Raw genomic sequence first — 16,644 nt, 5'->3', positions numbered from 1 at the left:
TTCATAAAGGGATCACAGAAAGTCTTAAAATTATGAAAGCTCCTCACCTCCCTCTTGAGCCTCTTAAGAAACCAAAAAGACCCCTGCAGGACCCATAGAACCCCCTCAACTGCGACTAGAACTTATGAGTAGAAGTAGAACCACGTCTTCAATACATTCACAAACAAAAGTAAATCATCTACATTGGATTGGGAAGTTACATTAAGACAGTGTGCATTTGAAAATCTTCAAACGTCCATCATCAAAAGTCTGATTTATCCTTCTTCTGGTGTCAATTTGGGGCACATGTTGCCTTCAGGGCTCCTTGAAAGCTCCTTGAAAGTGCTCGGTAGTTGTGTTATAATTAATATAACATAATGGCTGTGTACTTTAGGACAAATAAATGTGTCAGGATCACATGTGAGCAAAAGCAAATAGACTTTAGAACAGTTATTTGAATATTCTGGCCCATTCATGTTGAATACGTTGGCAAAGTTGACAGGTAAAAATCCCGTCAGCCCCTGAAGGCAGCAGTTTGGTAAGCTCCTGGGGAGACAGCGGTTAGCTAAGTGTTGTTCATCCAACTGAGAGGAAGGAAACATGGCCGCACTTATCAAAGCAAGGAAAGGTGAGCACACGAAACGCGCTGAACGACGAGAGGTTTGAATGAGAAACACGGACGCGGGGTTCACTGCTAGCCTCATATTAGCATTTCCCGAGCACTGGGAGACCACAGAGCTACAATTAGCTTAGCCTGCTATGAAGCCAGTGTTTGCCCTGAGGACGTTTGAATTCAACACCAGATAAACACCGGATTGTCAAGAAAATATGAACCAGCTTTAGTCAAGTGACGCAAGTAACGGAGTGACACTTTAAATCACTGTATTCAGCCGTTAGCTCCATGGCTAAATACAGTTAGCCGACGACGTGCTAACCTGAAATAGTTATTTGCTGATGTTCAGTGAGGACAGTCGTGGCTGCCGCTCACCAAGCAGGTCACCTGCTGTCAGTGTTTCTCTGAGGGGTTTCTAACATGTTTTAAACTCGGACACCGACACGAAGGTGACTGATGTGGACGATGACCCTTCACCCAAATAGCACACTGGCCAACTACTGAGCTGGTGCTGCCTTCACTGACAGACAGGACATGTGGTTCAAAGCTCGGACAGGAGAGTGATCATGATGTTTTTGTGACAGAGGCTACTTAACAGTGTCAGTACTTAAAGACTATGAGTTGATACAAAATGTGCTTGGAAAAAAAGCTGAACAATTAAAGATCATAATAAGAAATGTTTCATGACCGCAGAGGACAATGCTCATACTAGCTTCTAAAGTCAGACTCTCATTTTCTGTACATTCCACAATCATTTTTTCCCCATCATTTAAGTCAATGAAATACAAATAAACTGTCTCTATTCATTAAGCAGGTACAAGAACATACAAAAACGTTTTTGCACATTAATAATCAATATAATATGCCCTCTAACTTTTGCATATCAGTTGTATCTGATCAATGCTCATTCAGAAGTAGTTATCTTTATATGATAATCTTGGTTCGAAGAGAACTTTTCAAATTCCAGATTACAATTACTTTACAATGCAACATTAAAACAAATAATCCATAACAGCATCACATTTAAATGGCAATTGTTATACAAATATATTTAAAGTAGGATTTAAAGTTAAATCATGAAAAATAAATTGAAGAATGTTTTAAGAAATTGCACATGCGGCTGACCTGATTTCCTTTAGCAGATTGTTTCAGAGCCTTGGGTCCTTGACTGCAAACACTCATCATCTTTGGTTTTTAAGCGGATTTCTGGAACATATATCAGGCCTCTCCCAGAGGATCTCAAGGCATTTAGGGGATAAAAGATCAAACATATACCATTGGAGATCAGGACATGAAGAGCCTTAAAAGTGACCCCTAAAATCTTAAAATCCATTCTCAAACATAATGGGAGCTAATATATAGAGGCGAAACTGGAGTGATGAGATCACATCTCTGGTTAAAAGCCCAGCAGAGAAAAATAAGGACAAGACAAAAATATGTTAAATTGAGTTTGAGCTCAGGTTTTATAAACTATGTGGGGTCCATATGAATGAAACTATAAATTACAACACTGAGAAGGTTTCAGGTTTGAGAAAACAACCAAAGTCACTTCAGCTGGTTAAATTCTGTATTAAGATGTGTAACAGCATATCCCCTTCATCACATGTGCAGGAAACTTGATGTTTGTTCAGGAGACAGCACTAGATGTCAAGCGACTTAAATCAGTGTTACTTAAAGGCATCCTGAGTCATGAGCTATGCTATATGACACTTAACGTTTTCGGTAAAAAATGCCTCCAGAGCGTGCACAGCTAATTTTGATCTCTGGGTCTTCAGGTACAAATTTGAAGACATTAATCAAGATTTATAAAGATATTAAAGATAGATATTCTAAGCCCCGACCTTTGTGAAGATATTTCATAGGGCATTGACCAGTGTTTTTCCATCCATCCTTCTCATTTATATACAGCATGTCTCAGTCCACCAGACTGCATTTAAGGTTTAGTCAAAATCCAAATGGTTTTATTCATTTGATTTTATCAGGCATAAGAATCCAATACAATGCTGTGACCTTTAGTCTCTGACCTAAAAAACAGAATTCTTATGACTGCTGTTGGATTCACGGTTTCAGATTTGTAAAACTTTAATTTTATTTCTGAAAAAACACAAAGTACAATTTTACTGCTTTTCTACCATCTAGAGCACAATGGACCCAGTCCAAAAGAAACTATACTTTAATAGTTAAATACTGTATATCACTCCATTAGAATAACCCTTTACTTAGAAAGGAGTCAGCTGAGGTGGTTCGGGCATCTGGTAAGGATGCCCACTGGGCGCCTCCCTTGGGAGGTGTTTCAGGCACGTCCAGTGGGGAGGAGACCTCGGGGAAGACCCAGGACTAGGTGGAGAGATTATATCTCAACACTGGCCTGGGAACGCCTCGGGATCCCCCCGTCAGAGCTGGTCAATGTGGCCCGGGAAAGGGAAGTCTGGGGCCCCCTGCTTGAGCTGCTCCCCCCGCGACCCGACCCCGGATAAGCGGATGACGATGAGATGAGATGAGAGATAGAATAACCCACAACCAAGGTTATAAGCAATTTTGAAACCTTTTGTTTTTTCTCTCCCTCAGCTCTAGGCTTGTGTCTCAGTGGCTGTCGAAGTCTGTCTCAGCTAGCAGAGTTACCGGAGACTCATCAGATGCTGAGGCAGACCTGCAGAGACTATGCTGACAGAGAACTGATACCCATCGCTGCCAAACTGGACAAAGAGCACAGTTACCCTGCCCAACAGGTACACGCTCATACAGTAGACAGAGTCTGATGCCTTTATTGTCCCATTTTTGTTATTACAATTCAGTGTTTTGCAAAAACCAGTGTAGAAGAGAAGGCCACTTTAAAATGGCCAAAATGTATATATTTTTTTATTGCAATATAAAATGGCTGTGTGAAAGGTGTTTCTGGTAGCGATTCCTTATTATCTGAATGTGCTACTACTCAAGTGTGCTACTACTCAAGAGACAGTCAGAGAGCAGCTGGTCAACATAGTGGAGCATTTACCAGATAGAGAGCCAGGTTATCTCCCTCAGGAGATGGTATCAAATATGTCAATGTTCTTGCAATTGTCCAGATTCAAGAGTTGGGGGCGATGGGGGTGATGGCCATGGAGGTACCAGAGGAGCTGGGTGGTGCAGGGATGGACTACCTGGCCTACAGTCTGGCTATGGAGGAGATCAGTCGAGGCTGCGCCAGCACCGGAGTTGTGGTCTCTGTAAACAATGTGAGTGCAGTCTGTCGGCATAGAGGAACTTTGAGTAGAAGCCTATCTGGCTGTGCAGAAGAGTGAACCTGAATCTGATTCTGTTCTCAGTCTCTCTACATCGGACCAATATTGAAGTTTGGTACAGAGGAACAGAAAAAGCAGTGGATCACACCGTTCACCACTGGAGAGAAAGTGGGCTGTTTCGCACTCAGTGAGCCAGGTAAAAACCTATTACCACACACGTATTATACATCTGTGTGTGCATTAATAAACTGCTTTCAAATGTGCTGGAAAGCTCTGCTGCCATTCCAGCTATTAGCAAATGCTGTAGGACGTCTTGTCTGAAACACAACAGAAAAGGACACAATGCTGATTCCCAACAATCTGACAAAACTTACTGTTAGAAAGACTTTTGAGGTGTTAGGTGTTGAAATGTTGGTCGAAGTTGAGCTGCTGTTGTTAAAGTCTCAGTGTGAACCAGTGTTAATTTTCGCAGCTATTTTTGATTTAGTCTTAGTCTTAGTCTTTTGACGAAAATGCATATTAGTTTTAGTCTAGTTTTAGTCATTTTTATCCTTCTTAGTTTTAGTCTAGTTTTAGTCGACGAAAACAAATTACATTTTAGTCTAGTTTTAGTCGACGAAAACAAATTACATTTTAGTCTAGTTTTAGTCGACGAAAACAAATTACATTTTAGTCTAGTTTTAGCCACATTTAATAGCCACATTAAACTCCTTATCTTCCCTTCTCAGGTCCAGGGACCCCCTGTGTTGTGTCTACAACTGCGTACTAGTCTAGCTTGCAGTACTTAGGTTGTCCATTAGATGTCCCTCCTATAGATCTGTAGCAGGGGTCGGCAACCTTTACTATCAAAAGAACCATTTTGCCCCCTCTTCCCCCAAATAAAATTTTTCTGGAGCAGCAAAACATATTTGATAACAAAGCTGATAAAATGTTATATAAAGTTATACTATACTAATCTGTAGATTATTGCATTTATGAAATTATAGAACAACAATAAAGAAAACTGTTGACATTTTATTTATTTTTACCTGTTACAACAAAGGGAAACACCAAATGCTTATGAAGAGGAGAAGAAAATACACAGGCAAGTGTAGGCCTACTTTGAAATAAATTAAACGCAGAACTATGTAGGGTTATTTGAGTCATCCCCATATTTGTGGGAAATGTATGAAATAAGAAGTACCCTATTTTGAAATAAATAAAAACATATAGCTGCAGCCTATATATTTTAGTTGGCGTTGGCCAAATGTGAAAACAAAAAGTGAAAGCAGATCAGACCGGAGGAGGAAACTGAAGCTCGGTAGAAACCAGCTGCAGCCTCTGCTCTGATCCAGAAGCTGCGGCGCTGATCTCAGAGCAGCTGAGACCAGAGAAACTCTGTGTTTTCACTGTTTCCATAGTTAAGAAGCAGCCGGTGAGTCAGTGACCGGCCTGCTCCATGTGAACGAGCCCTGATCTCAGTGTCTCTCTGAGCGAGTGCGCGGGGCCAGGGGGCGGAGCCTCGGGACCGGAGCGCTGTCTGACAGACACACACACACGCACACACACAGACACACACACTCGCCGCTCCGGGTACTTCATGACGGCCTGATACGATTATGTTTTTAAAAATTGTTGTGACTTAGTCAACCACCAACATTTTCGTTTCGTCTCGTCTCGTTAACGAAAATTAAAATAGATTTCGTCATAGTTTTTATTTTCAAAGATCCATTTCGTTACGTCTTCGTCTCGTCTTAGTCATGGGAAAAGGGGCGTTAACGAATATTTTTCGTTATCGTCAACGAAATTAACACTGGTGTGAACAAAGGGTGACAGCATTGGATTTAGTCTCTGTTTTAAAAACCCATCATGCTCCCTCTTTCAGGGATAAACTCTTTCATTAAAAAATATTGCTCCACGATGGGGCCTCCAGCGCAGCATCACTCGTACTTGTTTGTCCGTGGATTGTCCAAGTCTACGGAGTATTACTGGAGAGGTGAATAGCTGCCTTCAGAATAAAGTCCCTCATGTGGTGTTGGGATGGCATTAGTGGAGAGATCTGTCCGTAGCTGAAAAACAATTTTTCAGAAGATTTGTGTAGACATACACGCAGGCATAGGAGATGTATGTGATTTAGAGCGGAGAGCGGGGAAGATGTACACTGAAGCAACCGAGCAAAACACTACTTAAGAAAACCTGAAATATCATTGTGAGAATTACAAATAGCTGAGCCACTAAGTGCAGTGAGCTGAAAATAACCTGAAACGGTGTAAATGCTGTGATCATACTTTGTCTTTACACCAACACGAGTTATCCTTTAAACACTGGCAGTTTTTCAGGCAGGTTGTTGAGAACATATCCTCACTCTGTTGTTTGTCTCGTCAGTGATCCCACACTGACTCCATAACGCCTCCTCCTAACATCTCCTACTTTAAATAAGACAGTTTCAATTAATATTGCAGGTAATGGCAGTGATGCAGGTGCTGCCTCCACTATGGCTCATCAGGAGGGAGATGAGTGGGTGCTCAACGGAACCAAAGCCTGGATCACCAACAGCTGGGACGCCTCTGCCACAGTCGTGTTCGCCACCACTGACAAGAAACTCAAACACAAGGCACGATGCAGCACATTTTAATTTTCAGAGCAAAGAGCTGAAGAGTTGTGGTTCAGCTGAGCAGTATAACTGTCCCGCTGGTAATAACTGCTTTTTGTGTGCAGGGTATCAGTGCCTTCCTGATCCCCATGCCACACCCTGGGCTTTCTCTAGGAAAGAAGGAAGATAAGTTGGGCATCAAAGCCTCATCCACTGCTAACATCATCCTTGAGGACTGCAGGATACCGCTGGGCAACATGCTGGGTCCTCGCGGTGCTGGATTCAAGATCGCCATGGTATTTACAAGTATTTACTTGCATTTAAACTGCATTTACATAGAGCCTGTTATACCACTATTATTCCATAATAAAATGAGTATCTGACTAAAAATGTCTCTGTAAACATCCTGAAGGAAGATCCGTCCTTTCCCAGAACTGTTATTCCAATGAAAAGGTGTTATTTAACAAGTCCTGGTTACAAGTTTGTGGATATCTACTTCAATCTTTCTCTACACACTTGTGTCACCATGTGTCAAGTCTGTATGAGATTAAGCAGATGACCCTTCTTCCTTGTTTAAGACTTGCAGGTGAATAAAACTAATTTCCTGTGAAAAGTATATGTAGCATGTAGGATGGCTTTATTTTGGACAATGATTCAGAGCATTCTCATGTGGAAAGAGGCATAATGAGAATTCAGCTGCCGAAGGAATCAAAGAAGTGTTAGAAACTGACTTCTTATTGTTAATGACAGGCCTTTTTTCTAATTTCTCAACATATTTAAACCATATTTTGATTTTAAAATCCTCTCCGTTAACTCCTCAACTTTTCTTTGGCTAATTAACACCAGTCTTTGCCCTATTGCTGCTAAAATCAGTTACATTACTGACAGTAATGTCATGCAAAGCTTTCTCTTTGTGAATGTGTGAGCTATTAGAGAACTGGTAATTCCATTAGTCCTCAATGTTTAATGTCTGCCTTTATTTGTGACTGTGACTTGAAACTTAACTCACAAACACACAATCTATTAATGTGAAACTTCTTTATTAAAACTTAGCCATACTGAAGCGTCCCTGCAGGAGCGGTGATTAAACGTCTGTGTCTGTGTCACACAGCAAACCCTGGACAGTGGAAGGATCGGTATCGCATCTCAGGCTCTGGGTATCGCTCAGGCTTCTCTGGACTGTGCTGCAGATTATGCACAGAAACGCACTGCATTCGGAGCCCCCATCAGCAAGCTGCAGTCCATACAGGTAACACCACCACCAATCTGTTCACTTATTCTAAACTACGTACAGCATGACCAGCTTGAAAGAAAAACAATTAGTTACTCCTTTGTAGCTTTAATTACGGTAAGTTTGTGCTGAGATCTGGGAACATGGTAACTAAGCTAGAAATACGTCCATGAGGGCAATCAACACAATCAAGCTGCTTTCATACATGAACTGAAAATCTGCAGTTCCTCCGTTTTTTCTCTGGAGGAGGTGCATGTCTGAACGCAAACGTCCGACAGACGCTCTGCAGTTGAGACGTTGAGAAGATGTCTAGAGTATTTGTGGTGATGAGAGCTGATGACAGTGTTGGGCAGCTGTTAACATAATCATGTGGTCTACGCAGCAGAGTTAATACATTGTGGACATTTGCAGAGAAACCTTCCGCCCTGTTGTGCATGTGTGAAAGACAAACTGTGGGTAAACTCTGTTGCCAATTTGTCCGTATTTAACCCAGCGGTCGTTTCTGAAAAGGGATTCAGATACAAGGCAACAGTTAATCCGAGATGATCTAAGAAACTATGTTATATATAATGAACAGAAAGTAAACACATCTGAAGTGTGTGCAATAATCCGCCAAGGTTTAGGCAGGAATTCGATTTTTTTTTTTTATGCTGGAACCATCAACATCTGCTCTTTATTATTTTTTTTATCAAATAATCTGTTTAGTTCAAACTGGCTGACATGGCTGTGGCAATAGAGAGCTCTCGTCTGCTCACATGGAAGGCTGCTCTTCTTAAGGATTCAAAGAAACCCTTCACTAAGGTACGCAGACGCCGCTGACACCACACATTTGACTTTGCTTCAGTCCAGCACACAGTTACTGACCCTCTGCTTTACTTCCTGCAGGAAGCAGCTATGGCCAAACTGTCAGCGTCTGAAGCTGCAACGATGTGCTCACATCAGGTAAAAAATCTAAGCCATGAGCACTGTTTCAGTTACAGAAAAAACCCTGCAGACAACTGTCTTACATTATCTATTTCCACTTCAAATCAGGCGATCCAGGTTCTAGGTGGGATGGGTTACGTGGAGGACATGCCTGCCGAGAGGCACTACCGTGACGCTCGCATCACTGAGATCTACGAGGGCACCAGTGAGATCCAGAGACTGGTTATCGCCAGCCAGTTACTGAAGGAATATGAGCGATAGACACACTTCTGTCAGCGCCTTTGGCTTAATATGGAGATTTAATCCCAGAACTGGAACCAGACAAGTGAACCCAGAGACACGGAATCATCCAGAAACAAAGGAAAGCCAGTGTGATTCAGCGCTTTAATACTGTATCAGTGTTAGATCAGAGACTACAGTACAGAACTTTATAGGAGATTTATATGATTTTACATTTCCGTTGTCTCCATTCAAGGGAATGCAGGAATCATTTTAAAGTGGCAATCTAGAAGATTTGACTCCTGGTTGGTTTAGTGGTTTCAGCTATTAACATTTTGATAAAGAAATCAGTCAATAACTTGCCTTTTTCCATCACTCTGATCAACAGTGATCTGAATTCATGCCACTGTAACTTAAAAGACATTTATTAACATGAAAGTTTCAGGGATTGCCACTTTAAAAACTGTAAATGAAAAACAATTTACCTCAACAGCCTTAAAGAGGATACAAGTGCTTTGCCTTTTTTGAAGGGTCAGTTCACTCAAATTTCACATTTTCTCACATTGATCGCAGGTTAGAGACATTTCTTTAATTCAACTGCACAAGTAAAAGTAACACAACTAATTAGATGTACTAATATCATTCAGTCAACATTATCATCACTAAATGAATTGAACTGGCTGCAGAAAGATTAAGGAAACCTGTTACCTGTTATCATGTGCGCGATGTCCCAGTCACTGATGAAACCATGAGATGTGGCTGAAACCTTAATATTAGCATTGGTTGGTGGAGGGGGGTCCGGCTCTTAGTCATAACTCAATCAAATGTAAATCTGTGACATCAGTTCTAATAAACATCCATAAAACAGGTTAGAAACGTCAGGATAGAGAACAGGTCGACGGGTCCATCTGAGGTCTCAGCTCCTCAGAACCACATGGATCTGTAAGCACCTCCACTCACCACAGTTGTCATGAATGTCAAAACAGACTTCCAAGCTCACCTAGTTTTTAACAGAAATGTGAACTGACCCTTTTTTAAATCTACAATAGCCTTCATTTTGCCTAGACAGTGTCTCATTACTCCTACAGTAGATGAGTCACATCTTTGTCTGCCCTGTGCTTCCTATTAGGAAGTTTAACCACCAGGGGGCAATGCTGTGTATTCATGTTTCTTGACCCACTTCTGCTTCAACCTGAATAACAACTCACTGAAAACCAATCAAATGTAACCATTTCCTCTCATTTTACATGACAGTTTTTCTGATTTACTCTTGTGGACGGCAGTTAGAGCTGATATTTGAATGATAATGTGAACGTCTGCCTCAACATTCAAACAGATACATCTTTGAGCTTGTCATAGACTGTAAGAGGCTGTGTCATGAATTGTATCTGCTGATTTCACAGACCTCTTGTGCCTCTGTGACATATGTGTACATATTTTATTGTAATTTATTATGTGCAAATGATAATAAAAACTAAATTACAATACTTGGTAGATGCAGCTGATGGATTTCATTACAGTGCATTAGTCAACATGATGGAAGCTGAGGATTGATAAGAGTATTTAATTATCCTGTTTATCTACTTCACTACATTGAATGTACTTCTCACAGTTGCACAACATCAGTGTTTCCACACAAATGGGAAATTATGATTAAAATGACTAAACATCCAGGAATTATTATGTATTGGCTCCTTACATTGATGGCCCACATCAATAACTCAACACAAACACCAGATCTGTTGACTTACTTGATGTCTTAAACTTAAATGTCAGCTAGCTGGTAGCACAAGTTTAAATTAAATCCCCTCTCTTCCAGTTTAGACTCTCGGAGCTGTCCTAAGGCACAATTCAGTCCTGCACATGTAGGAACCCTGCAGCAGTGAGTCAGTCAGGAATAATATGTGCATCACTGCCTTATTCTGACATAAATATGGTTTCAATCACTACATCGCTCTAATTTCACCACCACACCTCAATGTATGTTTAGTCCAAGTTTATGTGATCATAAAATGGTCCAAATTAATAAAAACACCAAATTGTTGTTAAAAGTGATGTGATGTCATACTTTCTCCTAAGAAGCAGATAACATACAACATTAAAGACTTGTGACTGGTTCACTCACTGGTTCACACTTCCTCCCTGGGTAGATCCACTTACTGCCTGCACCTTGCTCTCCATCTGTCAGCCTCTAAAGATATACTCATCCCCGTCTGTGGGGGGAACTTTTCTGATCAAACGTCCTGAACGCTGGATGAGTTTAATCATCAAATCGTTCAATTTTAAGGTGAAGACATGTTGAGGTTAAGTTCAAAGCTAGGGTAATGGGTAGGATTAGGCAAGTAGTAAAGATGGTTTAATCCAGGTTCAGCAAATTCAAGCCAGACTTCAGTTTCACTCTGGTTTTCCTCTTACTGGGGGATTTCCTTTCATGTGAATTTGCTTTCTGTGCGCTCCCCACCGCCCCATCCTGCCCATTCAGTGTTATGTGTGCACACTGCTGTGTTGTTAGCATGTTTGTGTGTATGTGCACGTGCACGCTCCTTTTTTTGTTTGTCCATGTGAGGGCAGTGATTGCTCGGCTGTGGCCCAGATCCAGGCCAAGCTTCCTGACGCTGGAGTTGCACCCTGCTGATTGTGCTGATCCTGGTGATTGTCCGCTGGGTGCATTGTTCAAACCGGGTCCGAGTGCTCCTGCATAGGTCATTTACCGCAAAGTCAGTGTGTGCGAGCCAGGGTCTTTAATATTTTGACCTCATTTTCTGACTCTTGTTGCCTTCCTTTATTTGACACACAAACAAGTGCACAGGCTTACAAACCCAGCCTCCTGAAAACCTCTCTCAGGTGAACTTAGACCCTTTTTTAAGAAGTGAAACTGATGTTGGATTCACATTTTGGCTTTTGTAGTGGCACTAAAATCTGAGCTGCATAAAGAATCACTATTTTGGGGTTAGGGTTGGGGGAAGGTATTGGCATATCCTGCCAAAGCACATCCTTTGACCAGTGGAGGGGGGCTTTTAGCAGCTAAAGAGCCAGGTGTTTCCCTCTGGAGTGGTGGAGACCAAACAGAGAGATCAAAGAGAGGGAATACACTTACATCACTCACAGAAATAGTGATGTTGCTCTTCACTATGGGATGCTGAAAGATGAGACTGTTATTTTTATAAGTGGATACGTCAAAGTTATGTTGTGTTTACAGCTTGTTTCTACAAACAGTGAGAAATGTATTTCAACTGTCCTAACTTAAAATGTTTAATTTGTATCTCATGTTTGATTGAATGTTAATAATAATAATAATAATAATGATAATAAGCATTTGCAGCATTAATTGCCCCCTTTCCCTTTTAATAGGTCCACTGTCGCACCTCCACAATCAACAACTAAACACATGCTAAATCTATTTTGTAATGGATGTAATAAAGTGTTTATCACAAACCTATGAAGGGTCACACAATCTAATGTTTTTAAGTTAAATAACAGTATTTCCGTCAGTGATGGATAACAGCAGACATTTAGGCTAAAAGTGTGGACTAAATGAACTTGTTCTAGTGAGATTTGAATGTCGAACCTTAGTTTTGGGCAAGGGTTAGGTGTAGCAGTATGGAGGCATTTTCTGTTTTTGTTCTGTTACGTCTGCTACGTTTGAAGAGTTGATCCCCCATTTGCTTCAATTGTATTGGATTTGGCTGCAACACTGTTTACACCTGAAACTCCCAAAGTGTTTAGTGGAATCGAACACTTCACCATACCCTCCATCAGCAAAGTGGTGAGTAGATAATGAGTGAATTGTCATTTTTTAGTGAATTATCCCTTTGGATGGATGGGATCATAATTAAAGTTTTAGGGTAGAATTAATGAATTGCCAAAAACTTCAAACCCAATCGGTTGCAGCACAAAATAAACCTGATGAAGCTTTAGAAATAAGTATAATATGTTTATGAAAATGATGACTGCCTAAATCACATCTATCTTTAAAATAAAATGAAAACATTGGCCTACACCTGATAATGAATAACAAGGAGAGACAGTTACATGTTTTTATTAGAAAATGTGTCTATTGAGAGACTTGAAAAAAGACATGAAGGTCAAAACACTGTACATGTATTCAAATGCAAATTCCCTCCTCTGATCACAACATGAGTGCACGTCGGTCTGATGGGCTCCACTGTCTGCTGCATGTCCACTGTGGGAACTGAGCCAAACTAGTCCAGAGGAAGAACAAACTATATTTACAATGAAGCTGTGCAGATATTCAGCTGAGGGTCCACACTTGACCCAACCTGCACCCTGACCTGATTACAACACTCGCAGCACCAACAACTTCTGCTACAGGAAAAAAACCTCCAGAGAAATGACATTCAGATCATGCATAGTACAAGAGTTACAGTCACAATGTGCTTTTAACGTCTGTAGAGCATCACATGGGCGTCACCCCAGTATTACCCTGCGCTTTGGCCAGTGGTGGGAAGTAACAAAGTATTTCTACTTCCACTGTATTTAAGTAGATTTTTCACATATCAGTACTTTACCTGAGTATTTATTTTCCTGATGACTTTTTACTTTTACTCGTTACATTTGAACAAAAAAATCTCAAACTGGCTCGTTACTTGAGCAGCGGAGGTTCTCTCTCTCTCTCTCTCATCTAGGGTTCAAAATTAGTAAAATTATACATTATATTCATATTGTTGTTATAATTTTTCAGTCAGTTGAGATAAATCTTGAGGAGAAACATTTTGGGTTGTTTTGTGTCTGTATAGGACTACTATAAAAAGCACTTTTTAATTTTGGTACTTGTACTTTTACTTTTGATACTTAAGTACATTTCAACACCAGATACTTTGATACTTAAGTACTTTTAATATGAGCTACTTTAAGACTTTTACTCAGGTCATTTTCTGACGGGTGACTCTTACTTTTACCGAAGTCACTCTCAGGTCAGATATCTGTACTTTTACTCAAGTATGGCTTTCAAGTACTTTATACACCACTGGCTTTGGCACGCATCACCTCGGACTTGAACAGCAGAAAAATGTCCCAGCTCAGCCCGAAAACAAGAGGTCCCCAATGTGAAACTTCGACTTTTACACATAATGCTTCTTGTCAAAGTCGCTATTCACTGTGATGCTCTTGGTGGGCGCGTATTTGATGGGATACGCGCCCCTCACCGCCCGGGAGAAGGAGCAGCACAGCAGGGTGCCGCCGAGCAGCAGCAGCGCGGTGGCCGCCCAGCCGATGTAGATCGCCGCCCCGATCTCCCGCTTCTTGGACGGAGGCACCTGCGGGTCGTAGAAGTCCACGATGATGCTGTTGGCCATCCAGCAGAGCGGCACCAGCACGAACAGGCCGCTGAGGATGTACAGGACCCCCCCGGTGTTCACCACCTTCGCCTTCACGGTCTCCTCCCGGAGGCAGTTGGTGCACTGCGCCCCGGCCACCGTCACCGTGAGCGCGATGACCGCCAGCACGGCGGAGATGACCGTGAGCGCCCGGGCCGTCTGCAGGTCCTGCGTCAGGGACAGGACCGAGTCGTGGACCTTGCACTGCATCTGCCCGGTGCTCTGGACCACGCAGGACATCCACAGGCCGTCCCAGATGGTCTGTGCCACCACGATGTTGGAGTCGATGAACGCGGTCACCTTCCACATGGGCAGCCCGCAGGCGACCATCACCAGCAGGGTGCCCGTGAGGCACAGCGCCAGGCCGACGAACTCCAAGCATGCAGCAAGCATGGCTGCTGAGACAGGTGAGGGGACCGGGTCGTGTCGGGGGGTCTCTCCTCTCAGCTGGAGGGTCTTGGTGCCTCTGGTCACTGAGTCGGCGCGCAGACTCCTCTGAGCCTTTTCATTTATGGGACCATCATACTGCCGTTGCCGCAAAACACCTCTCACAAACTTTGGGCCAATCAGCAGGAACAGCATCTGTGTCTCAGCCAATGAGGGCGCGAACGCTTGGTGTGAGACTATTTATTTACAATTGGAGCAGCAGATGTGTGTGTGGGGGGGGGTCTTCCTGTGATTCAGTGGGCAGGAGGAGGCGCAAAGCAGAGCAGCTGACATGGAAGCAGAAATGTGAAGTTTATCAGGATTTCCAAGTTAGTATTCGGGCTGATAATAATAAACCATTCTGCCTTGAAATACCACTTTACAGACACCTTGATGTACACCACAAAGAATCAATATTTGGAAAATATGGGCATATCCTCCCAAAGCACATCCTTGGAGCAGTGGAGTGCGTCTTCTATAGAGCAGCTGAAGAGCCAGATGTTTCCCTCTGGATGTGGAGGAGGCCAAACACAGAGATAAAAGAGAGGGAATACACAAACATCACTCCGGACAGAAAGTCATATTCCTGTAACTTCTGGATGTGAAAAGATGAGACTGATAACACATCAACTTCATTTAGTTAATAAGTCAGAGTGATGTTGTATTTATTCACAGCTTGTTTCTACAAACAGTGAATGCAGCTTTAGCACATTTAGTTCAACTGTCCAACTCAACATTTTATTGAAATTTTACTTCATGTTTCACTGAAATGTGTGCAACAATAATACTAATAATAATTATTATTATTTTAACAATTACAATAATTACAATAATAAAAGCAACATTCTTATTCGTATTATTGTTATTATTAATAATAAGGAATCAAGGAACTCTCATTCTGGTTAGAGTTCATAAAATGGAGTTTTAAGTTTTTCTCCCCAAATGCCACTGGATGGATCAGTTCAGAGATCAGTTTAATCCCATGTACTCATCCCTTCACTTTTTTGGAAACTTCTTTCACTACGTTAGTTGAAGACTTTTCCACATTTAGAGTAAAGACAAACCTCAGGAAACTGAGCCACTGATCCTTCAACACTGAGACCACACAAGCATCATTTTCTGATATTTTTGACCCAAGTCTTTGGCATGTGACAAACAGAGAGAGGCACACAGGATGCACTGCGTGTGGAGGACAAGGCGACCATGTTGAAATGCTCCATTGTGTTCCGACTGTTGATGAAAAGTGACCTCAACTCTCCTTTTTTTTTTTGATTTAAGTGGAGTCACCACAGAGATGTATGGCTGCAGTCGACCTAACATACACATCCTATGCATAATGCAGCGTCAACACAGTGATGAGAGACGCTGAGCTGCCAGAAGCAAAGCATGCTGGGCTGTAACCGTTCAAACGTTAAATGAAATCAAACCCTAACTTGACTTCTGGCTATCAACTTTGTAGGAATGTAAACAACTGTTAATTTTGGGGCCATGATCCTCACGTACATCGTCTGCGAACCAGGAATGGCTGTTTCTAGTTCAGTTTCAACATCTAAATGAGTTCATATGAAACCTAGTCAGCTGCAAGGATTTGCTTTGTTGTGAAAGTGTATGACACAAACTTGGACCCCTTCACCTCCGCTAAGATGAGTGTCACTACTCAGTGAACCAAATGGATCACATAAGTAGTGAATTTGTTCTCAGAGACTTTGCTGATAGTTTGATAGCTACAAAGTATAGGCATGTGGCTGCTGAGGGAGCACACAACTCAACCACCAAAGGGGAGACAAGGAGGCCATAGCCAGAAACAAGTTGATCCTTGTGGCTGTGTATGTAGCATATGTATTAAATCACGTCTGTGTTTGATTTGGAGATAATTGCAGAAAGCTGGCCAGGAGATTTGAGGGGTGCAAGTCGGTTCCAAAAACTGACACGTGAAGGAATTAGACAAAATATGACATACTCTTTTCAGTGTAATGCAGCACAGTACAATACCACAGACAACGCCCAGAAGAGGATTTGGCACCAGTTTTTATTTTTTAACATTTCTAAATTGTTATTCTAAATTTGAATTCAATGACGCACGGGCTTCCTCCGGGTTCCTCTTCATCATCTAATTGAGATGA

At 41.9% G+C, this 16,644-nt stretch overlaps 2 protein-coding genes across 2 annotated transcripts; one reads left to right on the top strand and one right to left on the bottom strand.

Annotated features, from left to right (window-relative positions):
* Positions 1-506: 506 nt before the first annotated feature.
* Positions 507-10,246, top strand: acads (acyl-CoA dehydrogenase short chain). Its single transcript, XM_061068370.1, has 10 exons — positions 507-607; positions 3,161-3,321; positions 3,658-3,807; positions 3,898-4,009; positions 6,255-6,406; positions 6,511-6,681; positions 7,497-7,634; positions 8,322-8,417; positions 8,502-8,558; positions 8,649-10,246. The coding sequence occupies exons 1-10, from the start codon at positions 580-582 to the stop codon at positions 8,799-8,801; spliced, it is 1,218 nt and encodes a 405-aa protein (XP_060924353.1). The 5' UTR covers positions 507-579; the 3' UTR covers positions 8,802-10,246.
* Positions 10,247-12,782: 2,536 nt separating this feature from the next.
* On the bottom strand, positions 12,783-14,674 carry cldn5b (claudin 5b). Its single transcript, XM_061080103.1, has one exon. It carries the CDS (start codon positions 14,486-14,488, stop codon positions 13,841-13,843), a length of 648 nt encoding a protein of 215 aa, XP_060936086.1. The 5' UTR covers positions 14,489-14,674; the 3' UTR covers positions 12,783-13,840.
* Between the last annotated feature and the right edge of the window lie 1,970 nt (positions 14,675-16,644).

This window comes from Limanda limanda, chromosome 1 (genome assembly GCF_963576545.1).
Source record: "Limanda limanda chromosome 1, fLimLim1.1, whole genome shotgun sequence".
In the NCBI taxonomy this organism is placed as follows: Eukaryota; Metazoa; Chordata; class Actinopteri; order Pleuronectiformes; family Pleuronectidae; genus Limanda; species Limanda limanda.
Note: the sequence above shows the minus strand (reverse complement) of the source record. Positions and strands in the feature narration are given on the sequence as shown.

Excerpts from the sequence above, each read along its gene's own strand:
- acads (XM_061068370.1), top strand. The coding sequence starts at position 580 with ATGGCCGCACTTATCAAAGCAAGGAAAG. Across the intron at positions 3,808-3,897 it reads TTGTGGTCTCTGTAAACAAT|TCTCTCTACATCGGACCAAT; the intron begins GTGAGTGCAGTC and ends TTCTGTTCTCAG. Across the intron at positions 6,407-6,510 it reads ACAAGAAACTCAAACACAAG|GGTATCAGTGCCTTCCTGAT; the intron begins GCACGATGCAGC and ends TTTTGTGTGCAG.
- cldn5b (XM_061080103.1), bottom strand. The coding sequence starts at position 14,488 with ATGCTTGCTGCATGCTTGGAGTTCGTCGGCCTGGCGCTGTGCCTCACG.